This window comes from Vicia villosa, unplaced genomic scaffold (genome assembly GCF_029867415.1).
Source record: "Vicia villosa cultivar HV-30 ecotype Madison, WI unplaced genomic scaffold, Vvil1.0 ctg.000195F_1_1_1, whole genome shotgun sequence".
Lineage (NCBI taxonomy): Eukaryota > Viridiplantae > Streptophyta > Magnoliopsida > Fabales > Fabaceae > Vicia > Vicia villosa.
In genome coordinates this window covers 449765-469453 of record NW_026705064.1, presented here as the reverse complement: position 1 = coordinate 469453, position 19689 = coordinate 449765, and the positions used below count along the sequence as shown (strand labels likewise).

General features: G+C 33.0%; 3 protein-coding genes across 6 annotated transcripts; 1 reads left to right on the top strand and 2 right to left on the bottom strand.

The window, feature by feature from the left end:
* Positions 1–79: 79 nt before the first annotated feature.
* On the top strand, positions 80–2559 carry LOC131625215 (conserved oligomeric Golgi complex subunit 2-like). Of its 2 annotated transcripts, XM_058896105.1 has the most exons (4): positions 80–994; positions 1198–1323; positions 1428–1562; positions 1681–2559. In XM_058896105.1, exons 1-4 carry the CDS (start codon positions 992–994, stop codon positions 1792–1794), a joined length of 378 nt encoding a protein of 125 aa, XP_058752088.1. In that variant the 5' UTR covers positions 80–991; the 3' UTR covers positions 1795–2559. The 2 variants fall into 2 exon arrangements, with proteins under 2 accessions (XP_058752088.1, XP_058752087.1); XM_058896104.1 differs by having other exon boundaries at positions 81–1323; positions 1681–2558.
* Positions 2560–7733: 5174 nt separating this feature from the next.
* On the bottom strand, positions 7734–12304 carry LOC131625226 (uridine/cytidine kinase UKL1, chloroplastic-like). Of its 2 annotated transcripts, none has more exons than XM_058896114.1 (14): positions 12133–12304; positions 11907–11998; positions 11757–11826; positions 11548–11666; positions 10696–10792; positions 10037–10116; positions 9213–9407; positions 9026–9109; positions 8886–8946; positions 8737–8797; positions 8535–8625; positions 8340–8412; positions 8089–8171; positions 7734–8005 (listed from the first exon to the last, which is right to left on the bottom strand). In XM_058896114.1, the coding sequence occupies exons 1-14, from the start codon at positions 12215–12217 to the stop codon at positions 7856–7858; spliced, it is 1341 nt and encodes a 446-aa protein (XP_058752097.1). In that variant the 5' UTR covers positions 12218–12304; the 3' UTR covers positions 7734–7855. The 2 variants fall into 2 exon arrangements, with proteins under 2 accessions (XP_058752097.1, XP_058752098.1); XM_058896115.1 differs by having other exon boundaries at positions 11907–12048; positions 12133–12271.
* Positions 12305–17251: 4947 nt separating this feature from the next.
* On the bottom strand, positions 17252–19689 carry LOC131625227 (uridine/cytidine kinase UKL1, chloroplastic-like). 2 transcript variants are annotated; one of them, XM_058896116.1, is made up of 6 exons: positions 19514–19689; positions 19288–19379; positions 19138–19207; positions 18929–19047; positions 17988–18084; positions 17252–17406 (listed from the first exon to the last, which is right to left on the bottom strand). In XM_058896116.1, exons 1-6 carry the CDS (start codon positions 19596–19598, stop codon positions 17315–17317), a joined length of 555 nt encoding a protein of 184 aa, XP_058752099.1. In that variant the 5' UTR covers positions 19599–19689; the 3' UTR covers positions 17252–17314. The 2 variants fall into 2 exon arrangements, with proteins under 2 accessions (XP_058752099.1, XP_058752100.1); XM_058896117.1 differs by having other exon boundaries at positions 19288–19429; positions 19514–19624.

Here is a 19689-nt window from a genome sequence, read left to right as displayed (position 1 = left end):
TTTGGCTGCTGGTGCTTCACCGGTGTTCATGAAAGCAGTGTTCTATTCTATATCTAGTGGCCTTTTTAATCTTTAAGGAACATGGATGTCCAGTTAATGCTGTATAAAATGAAGTATGTCTCTTAAATTAAATACCCCAAATATAAAAGGTGTAGGAATAGAGGGACATTTGATATGCAGTCTTGTCTTTCTTTTGCATTTGATGGAAAATCCTGATCCACAAAATATTTTAATTTTGACTAAAATTTTAACTGGTGGCTAAAACAATTTTTGGCATTTGAAATATTCTCAACCCAAAGAAATATGGAGCAGGAACCTAAGGGGCACTTGAAATTTTGCAACCCACTAAAATGCTTTTCGCCAAATTTTGGTGGGAAATCCTTGGCAAGGCATTAAAATTTTATTGTTGGGGTACTATCAGCTGCATCGATTTCATAAAGCTCATTTAACTGTCTGCATTTAAAAAAATTGCAATTAATTTTTTAAAAATCATTTAATGAATAACAAGGGGTGTTTTTGGAATATAAAATGGCAATAACAACTTTTGATGTTCTAATTGGTTGATTTATGCAGTTTTATCTTTTGTCTGTTAAAAAATGGATCAGAGGGAGTATTATGTATGTACTTGACTCAACTAATTGTGTAATGCAAGACACTTTCATATTGTTAGATGGGCTACTTTTAGGAAACCTTTATTAAGTTATGAACTGCTGATTATTATTTGTTCATGTAGGTCTATCACAGCTTCTGTGAGCCCAATGGCTCACATTTTGACTTTAATGCAAATTTTTACAATTAAACAACTATTGCTACACGAGCTACCCATTATTAAGTTATGATTTATTGGAAGGCCGACAGGGTTATTACATGTTCACATAGGTATCACTGCTTCTGTGAGCCTATGACCTCACATTTCAACCCCAAAAGAAAGTCGAATAGCATTTTAGTAGGCCAGGGAAACTATGCTCATGCAAATTAAATCCAATCTGATATGGTGGGTGGCCTTTCATGTGTCCAATTTTGAATATTGTTATCCTTGTCTACGGTCTCCACATGCTATAAAAATGGAAAGATAACATCTAATTCCCTTGTCAAAATAGGAAATCAAATGATGAACCTGCCATGAAAACTGGGTTATGTAGAATTTGAGAAAAATTATCATTTTTCAATAATTTACTGTATATTGATGACATGCAGACTTTTTTGGATGGGGAAAGAACCTCTAGATATTTGGCAAGTGAAACTAAAAAGGAAATACTCCTTTGTGCTGCAACAGAGATTACTGACCGTTATTATGAATTAGCTGCCGACCTTGTTAGTGTGGTAAGAATCCAAACTACATTGATGATATTACTATATTGATGGAATTTTTATCTCTTGGATTCTTTAATAATTAATAATGCTTATGAAATTTTGATTACGAGTAGGCAAGAAAGACAGAATCTTCACTTCAGAAAATTAGACAGAGTGCACAAAGACGAGCAGGGGCAAGTTCAGACATATCCGATAATAATGTGTCTGACACTGACAAAATGTGCATGCAGTTATTCCTTGATATTCAGGTATGCATGATACGTGCACATGCAACATGCGAGGCATGGATCCCATAATTTCATAATGAATTTTTTAAGTTAACGCTTTCTTTTAGATGATAACCCTACTCTTGCATATTGTCACCAGGAGTATGCCCGCAACCTATCTGCCCTAGGGGTTGAAGCAGTTAATATTCCATCCTATCGTTCATTATGGCAGTGTGTGGCTCCAGCAGATAAGCAGAATACGATTAAATTATAAGAGTTTTCATCTGGGGAGTCAATGTGGCTTGTAGATTGATTGCTTTCTTGGTTGGCCAAGATTTTGTGTAACTTAACCATAAAATTTAAAATATACAAATTAGTTGGCTTTTACACAATAATCACACTTTACCATAGTTCTTGAAGGGGAGTTATGTTTTTGCTCGCAGCTATTTTTGTATTTTAGGCTCTCATTTATCACTGGGATAGGTTCTCTGTTGTTATCTTTGTGGCTTGTTTCTTATCATCATTCTTTTAAATTGCATTTGCAAACTTGCGGCCAACTTTTTGTTGGTGGTCTTGCAGATCCTTGTATACCCTTAATGTATGTTTGGTTTTGGTATCAAACCCTAGTGTGATTTGAGAATTGGCAGAGTAATGTTTCAAGTGAAATTTGATTTAAGTGAAGTTTGGTTCGAGAAAGCAGAATCCATCTCTTTTCTTTTAATTCGGTAGTTTCTAACATGTTAAAAGATTAAAAAATTAATTTTTAATGGAGAACGATACCTTTTAATTTAGTTGGATACTAGTACATTTCTCCAATCAAATGAGAATATTCAAATCTATTCTATCCCATTCAACAGGCCGAATTGACCCAATTTTAAAACACTAATTTTAATGTCATTCTTAAATTACTAACAATAAAGGCTGACCTGAAACTGTCAATTTTACCATGGATGAAACTGGTTGTTTATTAATTTTATGCAACATTTAGATTAAGTTGGATGAGATAAATGAAATGTAAAGTGTTTGATTAAGAATTTAATTTTTCACAGCGGTGTTTATTTATATTTATTTCATATTTATGTATAAATCTAAATAATTTGTTAATTTATACTTATTTATATTTATTGTATTTGTTTTATTTTCCATTCAAACTAAAATTAATAATAAGAGTATTATTTAAATATTAAAATAATATAGTATCTGACAAAGTACACAACAAATTAAAAAGAAAATAATTGTAAAAATGTTCAACCTTAAAGTTATACACATAAAATTTGTTAATGTAGAATATTTTTAAAATAGAGCGCAAATGTATGTGGGAGTATTTTAATTTCCGCTTTGTGGATATAATTGATTAAAAAAATTTAAAAGACATTTAATTAAATAAAATAAATACTATACTATATATTTTGAACAATATCTAAACTAAAATAAAAGATATTTAAAAATGAAATACAAATAAAATAAGTTTTTTTTTTAAATCTAAAAAATCTAAATATATGAAAAAATTTGTTTATTTTTCATCTTTTTAAAACAGTTTATAAAATATAGATTTTAAAAAACAAAACTTGTACAAAGAGCTCTAAATAAGGGATTGTTGCATCCTTAATGGTGCTAACACATCCTAGTGAAAAATAAAAAATGTTCTTAAAATACGGAGATGTATTTTCGAATGCACAAAAATTTTACTACATTCATTTATAAGTGAGCCACCTTCAATTTAACATAAATGAATACGGAGGTGCATATCTCCGTAAAATACGAAAATATACCGTCAGACGCGTTTTGAGTGATATTATCGCGCCAAATCTCCCCCTTCGTCATTTTCGACAAAACTTCCTCTAAATTAAAAAAAAAAGTGTGCACAAAAAACCCTAAATCCACCATTTTCAACCTTTCTCAAACTTTCTATTGCACTGCGTTTAATCCAATAATTTTATCAATCACTACCCAAGTCCATTCAATCAAAGAGCTTCCACTTCTCACATTTAGTATTTTTTTCATTTCCCTCCTTTTTTGATTTTTGATGTGTGCATTACTAAATAGGTTGTTTAAGTTACATTAGATTGTAGTTACACTCATAATACGTAGTTTATCGTGGCACGAATTGACATTTAAATCATAGTACATGAGCCATTTCTGCATTTTCTCCCATTTTTGCCTTTTAGGAAAATACAGAAGTACACTTCCGTATTTTATCTAAATTTGATTTTCCTGAGTTACGGAAGTGCACTTCCGTATTATGTATGCATTGTTTGATTTTGCACGTATGTCATCTGGGTTTGATTTTGTTTTCTTTCTCTGGCTTAATTATAGGTAAAATGACTGACAACCAATATCGACTGAGGCACTATAGAGTGTTCCAACATGCATCTGTTTGCAGGGAGAGAGCTAAGCTCAGCGGCCACTAGTTGATTCCAGTTCATTTGATGCAGGTGTCTCCAGCTTCGTCTTCCCGGAGGCAAGTGTCACCTGCTACTGCTCCAGAAGCCCTACCAGTCCATGTTGATGCGCCTGCTATCGATGCTGCCATTCCCGAGGTTTTTGGAGAAGACCCTATGACACTTCACTATTGTCTCTGTATGCAAACCATGCTGCTAGGAACGTGTAAGATGAAGAGGTAAAGTAAATTTGTAGCTTTTCTTTGAAACATATGTGTTATAATATTTACACTTTCTGGCGTTGATCTATTTTTTTTTGCAGTATGATGCTTTAAAATGCATCAACTGTGGTAGGAAGATTGAGATGCTGCAGCACCCTGAGGAGCAATGGTTTCATGATGTCATGCAACTATCTAGGCTGCAACATTTATGCATGTTTGGTTATACTATTATTAACCATAGCAAGCTGTTAGCTTTTGGGGAGAGATGACACTCAGAGACGTCATCTTTTCATCTTGAGATTGGTGAAATGTCCATCACACTGGATTATGTGTCATCCCTGCTACATCTTCTGATCAGGGAAAATTATTAAACCAGTCTAGAATCACCAGACCTTATGCACTGGCCATGATGGTGCAATACATGGGGGAGCTGGTCCAATTGATTTCCAAAAGGATATGAATGACATCATAGAGTGTCATGCTAGATTTGAATTTCTAGAGAAGTTGAATATAGACCACCTGTCTGCGAAAATGGAAGTCGATGGTGATGGCGCACAAGTATTGCATCATAAATCATGTGCATTGAAGTCATACCTCATGTATTTGGTTGACACACCAATATTTGGAGACAAAAGTGCTTATTACGTCGATGTGGTTTACTTTAGATACTTCATTGACTTCAAGCGGTGTATGCTCCTCCCGTTATCGTCCATAGATATGTTGATGTGATATTTGATGATTTCTGTAATCATCTAGTACAAAAGGAAGCATAAATGGTGCCAGCTAGGGGTGGCAAAACGGGGCAGGTCCGCCGGGTCGGCCTGTTTGACCCGCCATTTTAGACGGGCTGGACTGAGGTTTTCGGCTCGGTACCTTAAGTTGGTCCGCCCCGCCTAACCCGCTTAAAAAACCGGGCCGAGGCGGGGCGGGTTTTGCCCGCGGGCTTTTTGTTAATATTTTTTATTTAGAATTAAAACAACTTTAACTATAAAAACAACACTCTTTTCCTAGAATTATATTAATTGAATTGTATTCTAAATTATTATACATACAAATTGCATTATAATTGTAACGTTCTTTCTATAACTTTCTAATACATGTGTTGATTGGAAAAGCTTGAAATAAAAGAACAGTTGTATAACATGCAAAATTATTAAGTTGTTAATACATTAGCTCACATGTTTTCTTTAGAAATAGATGTTGATTTTAAGAAAATGAGGAATTTGATGAGTCTATAAGTGTGACAAATGTTGGATTTAACTATTAAGGAATCGGTTAATATAAAAGTTTATATGAAGTAATTAGTGAGAAAGTTAGGCGTTGATATTTTATGCACTACTATTTTATGCACCGTGATGTATTATGCGGTGTAATTCTTAATTGAGTTTTTTAGTAGTTAGCTTTTAAATAGGAATAAAGTGATATATAGTATTTATTTATTTATTTATTTTGATACGTTTTTTTAATTGTCGTTGAGTTTATTTCGTTATTTTTTTTGTTATAATTGATCTTTATTTGTTTTATTTTTTGAACTGTTTGGACTTAAGATATGTTGAAGTTCTTTTGTGTGTTTTTTTAAAAAAAAAATTTTTACCCACCTTTTTGGTTATAATTATTTTATTTGTAAATTATGTGGTAAATCAAATTGTAAAATAAAAAAATAAATAAACATTGGCGGGCCAGCCCGCCAACTCGTTAGTAAACGGGGTGGGCATGACTTTTGAGCTCGGACACCTAAGTAGGCTCGCCCTGCCCCACCCCGCTTTTGGACGGGCTTAAATGGGGCGGGCCGCCCGTTTTGCCACCCCTAGTGCCAGCTCACCAGCCATGGAGTAGTACAATACATTCAACTACATTCAATGATATTTTAGAGTGTCACATCCTTACATGACACCAGATACTCATGGAGATTCACCTAGACCAACTCATCAAGAGATATTAGAAGAGGAACGTGTTAGGGTAGATCATGATATTAATGTGTTACTTGCATGTCGTAATATTATGGATATTCTGCGAGCGAGTATAGAAGAGAGTTTCCAAAAAACACTCATGTGAAGGTCATATAGAGACCATTCTATTCGAGGCATGAAATGCCTTGCAATATAGGAGGTAGAGAAGGAACAGTGGTAGATATACCCAATAGTTTACTTTTATTTCTATTTTGATAATATTTGTATTATGGTTTGTAATTTGTAAACAATGATGTTTAATTATGGATTATGGATTAATTCTAATAAATGACATTTTAATTGAATTACATCAGTGTATGGTTTAATTGATAACACGTTTTTTATAATAGTATATTTATTAAAAATGACCTATAATATATGATTTCTTAAAAAATGTCAAATCTTACTACCTAAAGGTTATTACAAAAATATACTTATGAAAATTTTATAAAGATGCATTTTCGTACTAATTTATAGCAAAATGAGGGTGGGTAACTCACTTACGAATGAATGTGGTGTATTTAGAGTGTGTACGGAAGTATACTTTCAAATTTGAAAAATACAATTTTAGATTTTAAAAGGGTGACTCTTCACCACGAAGTGTGGGAAGAGCAACGCCCTCTATATAATGGAACAACTAATTTGAAACAACTGGAGTATTTGTTACATGCCCTTATATGTTGTTATTGTGCATGTAATATGTACCATTTCACTGATATACAAGTTTTAAGATGTTATGGCATTACTTTTCCATCCTTAAGGGTGCTCCCCTACCACCACACATTTTTTTTAGACACTCCTCATCACAAGTTGATGAGGCACCTTATTTTTGTCAAAATTTAATCTGGAGATGCATCTTTGTTTGTGTAAAAGGTAAGTTCGAAGATACATCTTCGTACATACCATTAATTTAAAATTCAGTGAGTGGTCCGAAGATGCATCTCCAAACGTTTTTATTTCATATACTCGCGCTATACCCTTCCCTTCCCTCTTCCCCCATTTTCTAAAAAGTACTAAAAAAAGATCATTTCAGCTCTCACATCCATTCAAGGTTCTGATCTTATCAAGCTTTTACCATCGGAGCTCTTTCTCATTCATTCAACTTTCAAGTTTTTCATCCATTCAACCTTCTCTTTCTCATCCATTTGATTTGGTAAATTTTTTAAAACTCTTTCTTTCTTTGTGTTTTGATTGATGTTTTAGAAATCATAAGTTGTTTTATCTTCATTAGATAGTAGCGGAATCGAAATATATAGCCTAAATGAACATGCATAGGTAGTCTAACAGCAATTTCAGGTTTCAAGAGGTGTGAAATATATAGCCTAAATGAACATGCATAGGTAGCCTAACAGCAATTTCAGGTTTCAAGAGGTGTGAGGCGCATCCTTAGGAGTGAAAAGAACATTTCCCAAGATGTTATACGGCCAATTATTAGCAAAATGAGGTGGGAGTTCTTGGCAGCCATTTATTAGAGGAAATAAATCAAGGTTCATGCTCATGGGGTAATTGTTTGAGGCATGCCCAAAGTGAAGCAGCGAGGGAATGTACGTGGGGTGTAGATACGAGAAATCTTAAGCATTGACTCGAGTTCTTCCCTCTGATCGTATTTATAAGAAAAACATATTTTTTTTTACATTTATTAAATAATCAATGTATCTAATCTATTATTAAGGTGGAGTTGTTCATGATTATAGCTTTATATTCAGAGATGAATATTATACACAGTAATAAATGCCAACATCTTTTCCAACCTTTTTCCCCTCCATTGTTTAAGGTTTTTGCCTCTAAGATTCATCTGTACCAAAATATCGGTCACCAAATTCTCCTAACCCAGGCACGACACGGAACTGGTCATTTAGTCCTTCTTCAATCTCCGAAGTAACAACTTTAATGTGTGGAAAACGTTTACATACATACTGTATTCCCTCAGGAGCCTGAAAATCAGTATTGAAATTTATTATAATGGTATTCAGTGAGCATTAATAGGGTTTTACAAGTATTCAATTGAGTAACTCACAGAGACAAGGTTAAGGAATATTATCTGGGACTCTGGAACTCCTTTCTTAATAAGAAGCTCGATTGCTTGGCTCGCAGAGTTACCTGAACAATTCAATAATTAATAAGGTACATGATGTTAATGTTTTCCAATCTCATATAACTGTAATTATAATGTATTATTGTTACTCAGAATTAATTTGTTGCATATATAGTGAGACTGTTAAAGAACATCTTATGGTGAATGAAAAGTTGTGACTTCTGATAACTGACCTGTGCCAAGTACTGGGTCCATGAGAAGAACATGTCTCTCTGAAATGTCTTTAGGAAGCTTCTCATATATAAGCTTATAGAAAGAAAACATTGTGCTAAGTTACATTTCAAGACTTGCATTGTATCATTTCATCTTACACAGAAACTAACAAATTCAAGAAAGAATAAACAGAGTAAAAAATGGGAACTGATTACCTGGGTTTCATCACCTCCACGGTGGATGAGAATTTTTCCTATTTTTATTCCTTTACAGCATGCCCGCAAAGCATTTTCCATGCTTTCACCACTGTAAATTAAGGTAAGTTCTAAATTTTCCTTTCCTTAATGAATAAAACAACTGAAGAAGTAGTTGCTTGTCAAGGAAAAGAAAAACTGAAGAAGTTGTTAGAAAATATACCTTCGAATAACAGATACTCCACACAGTTTCTTACAAAAATCAACTCCAATATAAATTGATCCTAAAATGTGGAAAACAATGATTTAGCAGTCTTTCTCTTTGTGATAAATTTAATCAATTGAATGATATATCCTCTTCCTTAGACAGACCTGTAGGTGTGATAACTTGTTTTTCTGTAAATGGCAAGTAACCAAGACCATGTTCCACTACCTGTTAAGACCAGTGATAATAATATTAGTTTGTAAGTGGAGGCTGTAAACCCTATCATATTGTATAAAGCATGACCTACCAAACGAATTAGCCGATCTGAATAAAAAACAAAGTCATGCTTGGATATTTCTGTATCCCGAATAAGAGTGTGCATGCCTCTAGTCTGTAAGAAAGCTCAAACTTTAGAAGTATGCATGATAAATTCTCCTTGGAGCAAAATAATAAAACAGAATTTTGTAGGAGGAAATGCAGAATACGAAAATCACCTGGAAAGTAGACTGTATCACATGCAAATTTGGATATATCTTACAGAGGTTATGTTGGCCAAGCTTAGTGCGGATATGTTGAACGATCAAGTCAATTGCTACACGATTATCTCCCCCACGAGGTATGATTATGTCAGCATACTTTTTGGATGGAAGAATAAAATCATCGAAGGCAGGCTTAACAAATTTAGCATACTGAAAATTTAGTATGATATTCCATATCAGCCACAGAATTTTATCTATCGGTCGACAGTCAGGAAATAGTGTTGTACAAAGGCAAAACCAAATGCTTGTTCAGAAAAGAAAAACAGAACAAACCAGATTCTAACATGCACTCAACCTATCATGTTAGTAGTTACTAGTGTCATTCTCGAAAAAAAGCAACGCATAGTTGTCCAGAGAAATATAGGAATAGGATCGCAATACAGGCAAGAAAAATATTATATTTTTTATGCTAAAATAACATGTCTTTTTTTCATTTAAAAAAAGAGGAAAAACCATTTGATGATTTAGTGCACTATTGTATATTTAAGACATGAAACATCATAATGCAAGAGTTTCAGGATTAGTTGTTCACTTGTTTGCATATTATATGGCAATGCAATTTTGGCTCAAAGCCTATCTTCCTTTACAATTAGTGGGACTTGTTGTATCTAACACTAGTTTGTCTCTGCTACTTCTTTGTTATCTTGCTAACAAAAACATATTTTATCAATTGTAAGATATAAATAAAAATAAATTGTTACTTTTTACAAATAATACTCTGAGTCCTGAATTACTGACATATGATGAAGTTATAATTTACAAAAGATTAAAAGTCTTGCCTGTTCCAGTACAGAGTGCACATCTCTACCCCTCTCAACTGTATCTCGTCTTATTCTCCGGGAAAGCCTTACATCAGGATCTACATAAATTGCAGTGCAACATCAGTATAACTGCAAGCATAAGAAAATATAAAATCCAATGCCAAGGTGACAAATTTTATAGAGAGATCATTATCATAGAAAATTTTCGCCATATATCATTTAAAAAACTTTGGATGAATAGAACTTATTCTCCTTATTTTACTAGATTGCATGGTTGCCACTTATTCTCTATATATTTGGTACCCTTGCAATAGGGACGGAGGTTTGAAAATTAAATTGCTGGTTTGTACTTAGAAACTTACATTCCCTCCCATTCCTATGTACATTAAAACAGATACACGGGATAGAATAGAACTTATAAAGAACAGAGAGAGATGCATGATGTTAAAGAAACTAGAAGGCAACAATTTACATTTCCTCAAATAACAAGAAGCATGCCTAGAGTACATTTTGGTTAGTGAATATAAAGTTTAAAAGTGGGACCTTTAAACATATAGCCCAAGTTTTTAACTAGGTTTTATCCATTATAGACATCGTAGTACTACTTTAAACCAATTTAGCCTGTTATAGATTGTTCAACAGATTGAAATGATAAACAAAATGGAAATTCAATAAACCTGCATCAACAAATATCTTCATATTCATCAAGTCGCGGACACGTTGTTCGTGAAAAACCAATATACCCTCCAAAATAACTACTTCAGATGCATTGACCTGCCAAAGGTGAGTTGTTGTATTAGTAATCAATAAGCACTTGCCTACATCTTAATCTTACATGGATATTACACTTCCAATCATAACTGTCTGAAAACAGTTAGAAAGTTACTTTCAATAATAATCATAGTGAAGAAAGAGCATTTAGTTTTAAGGCGGAAAAATCAATAGATAAGAGAAATGAATTATGCTCTTTCTTCTAAACAGACAGACACAAATTAAAGTCAGAGCTTTGCTCTCTATGGATTGATCCAACACAAGAATTGTTAGCATCTAGCGTTTGAACTTGAGACCTGAGAGAAGCACATTCTCATGTCACAAGCCTTCATCAACCTGCCAATCCCTGAGGGCTTACTCTCTATATTCCTTATCATAAGACCTCCTATAAATTTTGCCAAAATTAAGAAAAGTGGCTGTAACAATAAGTTTGTAAATAATGTGTTTAATTTTAAATAATTACATATACAATTAATGACATAATAGAAGGGAAAAAACAAATTTGTGTTTCACAACTATAAGTTACTAATGCATATGAAAGTTTGAAGAGAGTTTTAAAATAAAGAACAACCAAAATAGAAAATAAGTTTTATAATTAAGAATAGATGGAGTGGTCGTTAATAATTGAAGGGTATGAAAATAATATCAACTAATGGCTATTGTGACCCATATTATCTTAGATTTAAACATATCAACAAATCTGAGAACAACTGACACTAACACAGCACCTAATTTAAATTAATGAGAAATGTACCTACCTGTTGGAATCTATCAGAAGCTCTCTGGTGAAGCTTAAAGTCATAAACAGGAACCTGAACAGACTGCCCAGATTTAAGTTTGATGAGTGTTTCTACAAGTTGCTCGGTATCGAATGCATCTAACAAAAGCCACAAAATTTATACCAGATCACATTACTGTAAATTATTCTGCATAGTAATGTTAATTAACCTTGGTTCATATTACATACCAGGATGATCAAAATTATACTCATGATCGCGTTTCAACTCATCTTTAGTTAAACCACGATAAAACGAATCCTACAACAACAACAGATAAACTAGAGATCAACATGAATTGATTTGTATCAGATTTATGATGATCCCCTTGAAAACTTTACCTGATTAACTAGAACAACTCTATGATCTTGCAGTTGTTGAATAATCATGTCACACACAGTGGTTTTCCCCGATGCAGTACCTCCGGACACTCCTGAATCACCGGAAAAGACAAATCAAATCGAATCAAAGCAGAAAATGAACCTGAATCACCGGAAAACACAAATCAAATCGAATAAAAGCAGAAAATGAAAAATGAGTGTAACGAATGGGGTGATAATGTGATACCGATGAGGAAGACGCTGTGAGAAGAAGATGAAGAAATGGACGAAGGACGCCAGCCGGAGAAGTGCGCGCCGGAGGGAGAGTCCATTACGAAGGCGAATGCGGTAATCAGTGAAGTTACTGCGATTCTAGCTTCTACGAAGAACGCTCTTATATATACGTATGCTTTTGGGGCTTTACTGTTTTTATATTTCTTTTTCTTATTTTATAATAGAAATTAATTACTGTGCATGTCGGTATAGAGAGATTATTTTTAAATAAACATGCGAAGAAAAAAGGAAACGAATGATCAAACTAAATTATCTATTTTTTTAATTTTTAAATTAAAAAGTTGCACTTTTTCACTTCTACAGTATTTTCCTTGCAAACAATAATTTGACGAGATAATTGTTGATTAATAGTGTAAGAATATTTTACATCATGAGCATCATCTCTTTTATTTATTTTTTTTGAGTCAATATATATTTTTTGAATGTGTTTTAAAACACAAATATTTTAAAATGACTTTTTGAAAATATATTGCCTTGAAGACAAGAGTCAAGCATCATGATAGCAATCAAGAGGATGAATCCACTAGTGAAGAAGATAATGAGTTTATCAAAAAGTTTGAAAAATTTCTAAGAAAAGAAAGGAAAAAGGAGATCATTAAAGAGGAAGCACCAACAAGGAAGATTAAATGCTTTGAATGTGGAGAAAGAGGACATGTCAAAAGTGAATGCCCTAAACTTGAAAAGAAGAACAAATACTTCAAGAAAAATAAGGATAAAAAATCAAAGAAAGCATATGTAGCATGTGATGACAATGAAATAAGTTCATCTTCAAATGAAGAACATGTGAATCTTGCATTGATAGCAACACACCATTCTGATGATGAAGACAATGAGGTTAGTAATGAATTTTCCCTTTTTGATAATAATGTTCAAGGTGCTATAAATGAATTATTGAATGAATGCAAAATCTTGTATAAAACCATATCAACTCAAGAGAAAAAAAATCAAAACTCTTGAAGAGAAAATGGATACCATGCAGAAAGATTTTGATGTTGAAAAGAAACAATATGTTGATAAAATAGAACAAAAATATACATGTAATAAATGTGAATCACTTTCTTTTCAAATTATTCAATTAAAGAGAGTCCTTGAAAGGTATGAAAAAGGACAAATTGGGTTGGAAGGTGTCCTTAGGCAACAAAGATTCCCTAATGATAAAAGTGGTCTTGGATATGCAAAGTCTAACAAACCAAGTACTAGTAAAACTATCTTTGTGAAGGCAAGTGAACAATTCAACAAATTGGATAAAGCACAAAAGGTTCATCATCATCCTAAAAGGTTTCCTAAAAAGAAACCATATGTTCCTAGATATAAAAGTAATTTTGTTCCTACTTGTTTTTACTGTGGTATTGTTGGTCATACACCTAATGCTTGCTATGTAAGAAATTTCAGTGTGGCAAGTGGTCACTATGTGTGGGTTAAGAAAGGAACTAACTATGATGGACCCAAAGCACATTGGGTACCAAATCAAACTTAATTTGTTTTGTAGGTTTGCTTGAGGACCACTTAAAATCCATGGTGTTTTTAACAAGTGGTGATTCTAAGCATTTGATGGAAGACTTAAACTAACTTTCAAATCTAGTTCTAAAAGTCCAAGGGTTATTTCATATGGGGAATACCTTAAAGGAAGAATTCTCGGCATTGGCAAAGTTGGAGTACTAACTTTCACATCCATTTGAAGATATACTTGACGTTGAAAGACTAAAGAAAAATCTTTTAAGCAAAAGCCAACTTTGTGACAAAGGCTTCAAAATCATATTCACCAAAGATGAATGTTTTGATGAAGTTACTCATGAGGTAAAACTTATAGGTATAAATTTCTTTCTTTTATATATTTCTCTACATTTAAAAAAAAAGTCTTTTCCCATCCTTTTTGCTAATGACAACAAGGGAGAGCTTTGATCAAGGGGGGTTATCAAAGATAGGGGAGCATTCACATAAGAGATTCAAGTTTTTCAAGAGATCCAAGCACCTCAAATTTCAATGGTTTGTCAACATCAAAAAGGGGGAGAATGTGAGGTCAAGCCTCTCCATCCATTGTGTTTTGATGAAGACAACTATAAATCTCTCAAGACCATGGACATATATCAAAAAGGAAGGAAAAACATGCATGAATTTATTCAAGCTTTTTCATCAAATTTTCAAGGTATATGAAATTCTTGTCATATAAAATCTTTGTTCTCAAAATGAATTGATCATGCATAATTAAAACTTAAAACTTAGTAAAAGAAATTCAACGTTAAAATTCAACGTTTTAATTTTTTGAAAAATATATTGCTACTTTTTTTTACTCTTAAAAATTATATATATTTTTTCAATAGATTGTGAGAACTTTTTTTCATATCTTTGTGAGACAATATATTAGATGTTTAATGCAATCAATTAGCATGGATTCAAATTTCAAATATGTTGTTTTTCAGTAAACCAACAGATTGGCTTTGTGGATCTATCAATTGATCTTTTCCATTTCTTTTTTGGTAAATATTGAAACAAATAATTTTTTTAATATACACATTTTCATCTAGTCGTTTTACTTTAGGAACGTTACGTTATTTATCTAAGCCAATTAATTTGGCTTATGAACCAATGGATTGATACCGTTTAGTTTTTTTTAAAAAATATTTCCTGAAACAATGTCTCGTTTTAAATAAAATCTTCTTATAATTTATCTTCATATTATGTTATGAGTTTCTTTCAAAAATATTTATCAACCATTGCCTTTTTTACGTAGAGTTTTCTTTACTCCATAAATTCTTTTTCAAATTCATTTTAGATTTAACCTCTTTCAATAAATTAAATAAAAACTCTCTGCATATTTTTTACCAAATAGAAATTTCATCAAATGATACTTTTGATTCATATTTTTTCATATCAAATTCATAAAGTATCTTGAGCACTTAAGAGAGTATATTATTCTTGAGTTTCATATTTGAAAGAGAAGAAGTCCTTCATAGGATTTATATACTACATATTTATTTATTCAAAAAAATTCTTCTTTGTATCACATCTTATTTTTCCAGGATTGTTGGAATTAAGATTGTGTGAAGTGTATTCATTGTTTTCAGGATTGTTGGAAACAAGAAGTTGAAAGTGAGAGGATTGTTCTCATTTCAACTTGATAAATCCAAGAGGATTGTTCTTGGTGGTATGGGTGTTAGAAGATTGTAGGATAAGTCTTGGGATTAGGCTTGTACAAATATCTAACAATAGTGAAATCTCTTTCGTGTTGAAAGGGGACTGGAGTACTCTCGGATTGTGAGGGAAACCAGTATACATCATGTGTTCTTTACTTTTCCGCATATTACCGCTTTCATCACTATTACCAAGAAAAGAAAAGAACCATTCAAACACTTAACCAAAAATTAGTAGAGGTATTCTCATAAAACCGATTAATTTTTGAAAACCTAATTCACCCCCCTCTTAGGCGCACTCTTAAACTAACAGAAGCTTAGTTAAGCACCAACCGCTGAAGCATAATTCTGATAGACGTTATCTTTACAAAGTCTGAAAGAAGTTTTCTTGAAGAAATACAAAGATAAAATACTCTAACAGAAGAAAGATTACCGTTTGAGACATAATGATTATTAACGGCTAAAAGCATATTTAGTTACAAGTCTCAAGAAGCGTGGAAAGCAAGTTTATCCAAGATAACACGCAAACATGAAAGTCTAAGATAGCCTATTATACAGCATCGGACGGAATCTTCTAAACACTATAAATAGAAGATCATTTGAACAACAACAAAAATAGACATACATATACACGAACATACAACATTACACAAAAAGAGCTGATATACAAAGCAAGAACAGCTGCTCAAATTCAAACGAAGAACTCTTACACTGAAGAACTTTATCTTTATTCTGAGTTCATAGTTTCTGTACTAAACACTCAGTGAAATATCACAGTTGTGATTAAAGCTTTCTAGAAGCAAATCTTAAACACTATTGTTAACTTGTAACAGTTCCTTGAGAGACCATTTGGGTCAGATTTCTCAAGAGGTCTGGGACTAGTTTAGTCTTGGAGGTTGTTAGTCACAAGCAGTCGGTTTGTGCAAGGTTGTTAGTCACAAGCAGTTGGTTTGTGCAAGGTTATTAGTCACAACAGTTGGTTGTGCAGTTATAATCAGTTTTGATTATAGTGGATTAAGTCCTCGATTGAGAGAGGCAAAATCACCTTGGCGAGTGGACTAGAGTACTGGAGTAGTTGAGTTATAACGAACCAGAATAAAAATAATGTGTCATTTTTTTTTTGAACGAAAAAGAAACCACTTATTCCAAACCTCCCTTCTAAGTGTTTTCATAACCTTCAATAAATTCTCCTTGGAGCAAAATAATAAAACAGAGTTTTGTAGGAGGAAATGTCGAATACGAAAATCACATGGAAAGTGCGGATATGTTGAACGATCAAGTCAATTGCTACACGATTATCTCCCCCACGAGGTATGATTATGTCAGCATACTTTTTGGATGGAAGAATTAAATCATCGAAGGCAGGCTTAACAAATTTAGCATACTGAAAATTTAGATATTCCATATCCGCCACAGAATTTTATCTATCGGTCGACAGTCAGGAAATAGTGTTGTACAAAGGCAAAACCAAATGCTTGTTCAGAAAAGAAAAACAGAACAAACCAGATTCTAACATGCACTCAACCTATCATGTTAGTAGTTACTAGTGTCATTCTCGAAAAAAAGCAACGCATAGTTGTCCAGAGAAATATAGGAATAGGATCGCAATACAGGCAAGAAAAATATTAAATTTTTTATGCTAAAATAACATGTCTTTTTTTCATTTAAAAAAAGAGGAAAAACCATTTGATGGTTTAGTGCACTATTGTATATTTAAGACATGAAACATCATAATGGAAGAGTTTCAGGATTAGTTGTTCACTTGTTTGCATATTATATGGCAAATGGCAATGCAATTTTGGCTCAAAGCCTATCTTCCTTTACAATTAGTGGGACTTGTTGTATCTAACACTAGTTTGTCTCTGCTACTTCTTTGTTATTTTGCTAACAAAAAACATATTTTATCAATTGTAAGATATAAATAAAAATAAATTGTTACTTTTTACAAATAATACTTTGAGTCCTGAATTCCTGACATATGATGAAGTTATAATATACAAAAGATTAAAGTCTTGCTTGTTCCAGTACAGAGTGCACATCTCTACCCCTCTCAACCGTATCTCGTCTTATTCTCCGGGAAAGCCTTACATCAGGATCTACATCAGTATGACTACAAGCATAAGAAAATATAAAATCCAACGCCAAGGCGACAAATTTTATAGAGAGATCATTATCATAGAAAATTTTCGCCATATATCATTTAAAAAACTTTGGATGAACCGATGGACAAGCAGAAAATGGATTACATTCTCCTTATTTTACTAGATTGCATGGTTGCCACTTATTCTCTATATATCTGGTACCCTTGCAATAGGGACGAAGGTTTGAAAATTAAATTGCTGGTTTGTACTTAGAAACTTACATTCCCTCCCATTCCTATGTACATTAAAACAGATACACCAGATAGAATAGAACTTATAAAGAACAGAGAGAGATGCATGATGTTAAAGAAACTAGAAGGCAACAATTTACATTTCCTCAAATAACAAGAAGCATGCCTAGAGTACATTTTGGTTAGTGAATCTAAAGTTTAAAAGTGGGACCTTTAAACATATAGCCCAAGTTTTTAACTAGGTTTTATCCATTATAGACATCGTAGTACTACTTTTAACCAATTTAGCCTGTTATAGATTGTTCAACAGATTGAAATGATAAACAAAATGTAAATTCAATAAACCTGCATCAACAAATATCTTCATATTCATCAAGTCGCGGACACGTTGTTCGTGAAAAACCAATATACCCTCCAAAATAACTACTTCAGATGCATTGACCTGCCAAAGGTGAGTAGTTGTATTAGTAATCAATAAGCACTTGCCTACATCTTAATCTTACATGGATATTACACTTCCAATCATAATTGTCTGAAAACAGTTAGAAAGTTAATTTCAATAATAATCATAGTAAAGAAAGAGCATTTAGTTTTAAGGCGGAAAAATCAATAGATAAGAGAAATGAATTATGCTCTTTCTTCTTCTAAACAGACAGACACAAATCATGAATGCATAGATAGACACAGGGACAAATATACACTCTCTCTATCTCTACTTTTTCTTTTTCTGAAAACACAATATCCGGCCCTAGAACCAACTAATCAGGGAGACTGATCACGCCATCTACTTGCAGGGGTTCTATTTAAAGTCAGAGCTTTGCTCTCTGGATTGACCATACACAAGAATTGTTAGCATCTAGCAGATTTGAACTTGAGACCTAAGAGAAGCACACTCTCATGTCACAAGCCTTCATCAACCTGCCAATCCGTGAGGGCTTACTCTCTATATTCCTTATCATAAGACCTCCTATAAATTTTGTCAAAATTAAGAAAAGTGGCTGTAACAATAAGTTTGTAAATAATGTGTTTAATTTTAAATAATTACATATACAATTAATGACATAATAGAAGAGAAAAAACAAATTCGGGTTTCACAATTATAAGTTACTAATGCATATGAAAGTTTGAAGAGAGTTTTAGAATAAAGAACAACCAAAATAGAAAATAAGTCTTATAATTAAGAATAGATGGAGTGGTTGTTAATAATTGGTATGAAAGTAATATCAACTAATGGCTCTTGTGACCCCATATTATCTTAGATTTGAATTAATGGGAAACGTACGAACCTGTTGGTATCTATCAGAAGCTCTCTGGTGAAGCTTAAAATCATAAACAGGAACCTGAACAGACTGCCCAGATTTAAGTTTGATGAGTGTTTCTACAAGTTGCTCGGTATCAAATGCATCTAACAAAAACCAGAAAATTTAAACCAGATCACATTACTGTAAATTATTCTGCATATTAATCTTAATTAACCTTGGTTCATATTACATACCAGGATGATCAAAATTATACTCATGATCGCGTTTCAACTCATCTTTAGTTAAACCACGATAAAACGAATCCTACAACAACAACAGATAAACTAGAGATCAACATGAATTGATTTGTATCAGATTTATGATGATCCCCTTGAAAACTTTACCTGATTAACTAGAACAACTCTATGATCTTGCAGTTGTTGAATAATCATGTCACACACAGTGGTTTTCCCCGATGCAGTACCTCCGGACACTCCTGAATCACCGGAAAAGACAAATCAAATCGAATCAAAGCAGAAAATGAACCTGAATCACCGGAAAACACAAATCAAATCGAATCAAAGCAGAAAATGAAAAATGAGTGTAACGAATGCGGTGATAATGTGATACCGATGAGGAAGACGCTGTGAGAAGAAGATGAAGAAATGGACGAAGGACGCCAGCCGGAGAAGTGCGCGCCGGAGGGAGAGTCCATTACGAAGGCGAATGCGGTAATCAGTGAAGTTACTGCGATTCTAGCTTCTACGAAGAACGCTCTTATATATACGTATGCTTTTGGGGCTTTA

What these genes read in the sequence shown, in the direction of transcription:
- LOC131625215 (XM_058896104.1), top strand. Translation starts at nt 1,192, where the DNA reads ATGCAGACTTTTTTGGATGGGGAAAGAACCTCTAGATATTTGGCAAGT. An exon ending in CTGCCGACCTTGTTAGTGTG is followed by an intron (nt 1,324 to 1,427) that starts GTAAGAATCCAA and finishes GATTACGAGTAG; the next exon opens with GCAAGAAAGACAGAATCTTC. An exon ending in AGTTATTCCTTGATATTCAG is followed by an intron (nt 1,563 to 1,680) that starts GTATGCATGATA and finishes TATTGTCACCAG; the next exon opens with GAGTATGCCCGCAACCTATC.
- LOC131625226 (XM_058896114.1), bottom strand. Translation starts at nt 12,217, where the DNA reads ATGGACTCTCCCTCCGGCGCGCACTTCTCCGGCTGGCGTCCTTCGTCC. An exon ending in ACAAGTTATCACACCTACAG is followed by an intron (nt 8,798 to 8,885) that starts GTCTGTCTAAGG and finishes TCCACATTTTAG; the next exon opens with GATCAATTTATATTGGAGTT. An exon ending in GGACCCAGTACTTGGCACAG is followed by an intron (nt 8,172 to 8,339) that starts GTCAGTTATCAG and finishes TGAATTGTTCAG; the next exon opens with GTAACTCTGCGAGCCAAGCA.
- LOC131625227 (XM_058896116.1), bottom strand. Translation starts at nt 19,598, where the DNA reads ATGGACTCTCCCTCCGGCGCGCACTTCTCCGGCTGGCGTCCTTCGTCC. An exon ending in GTATAATTTTGATCATCCTG is followed by an intron (nt 19,048 to 19,137) that starts GTATGTAATATG and finishes GGTTTTTGTTAG; the next exon opens with ATGCATTTGATACCGAGCAA. An exon ending in CTTCTGATAGATACCAACAG is followed by an intron (nt 18,085 to 18,928) that starts GTTCGTACGTTT and finishes CACCTTTGGCAG; the next exon opens with GTCAATGCATCTGAAGTAGT.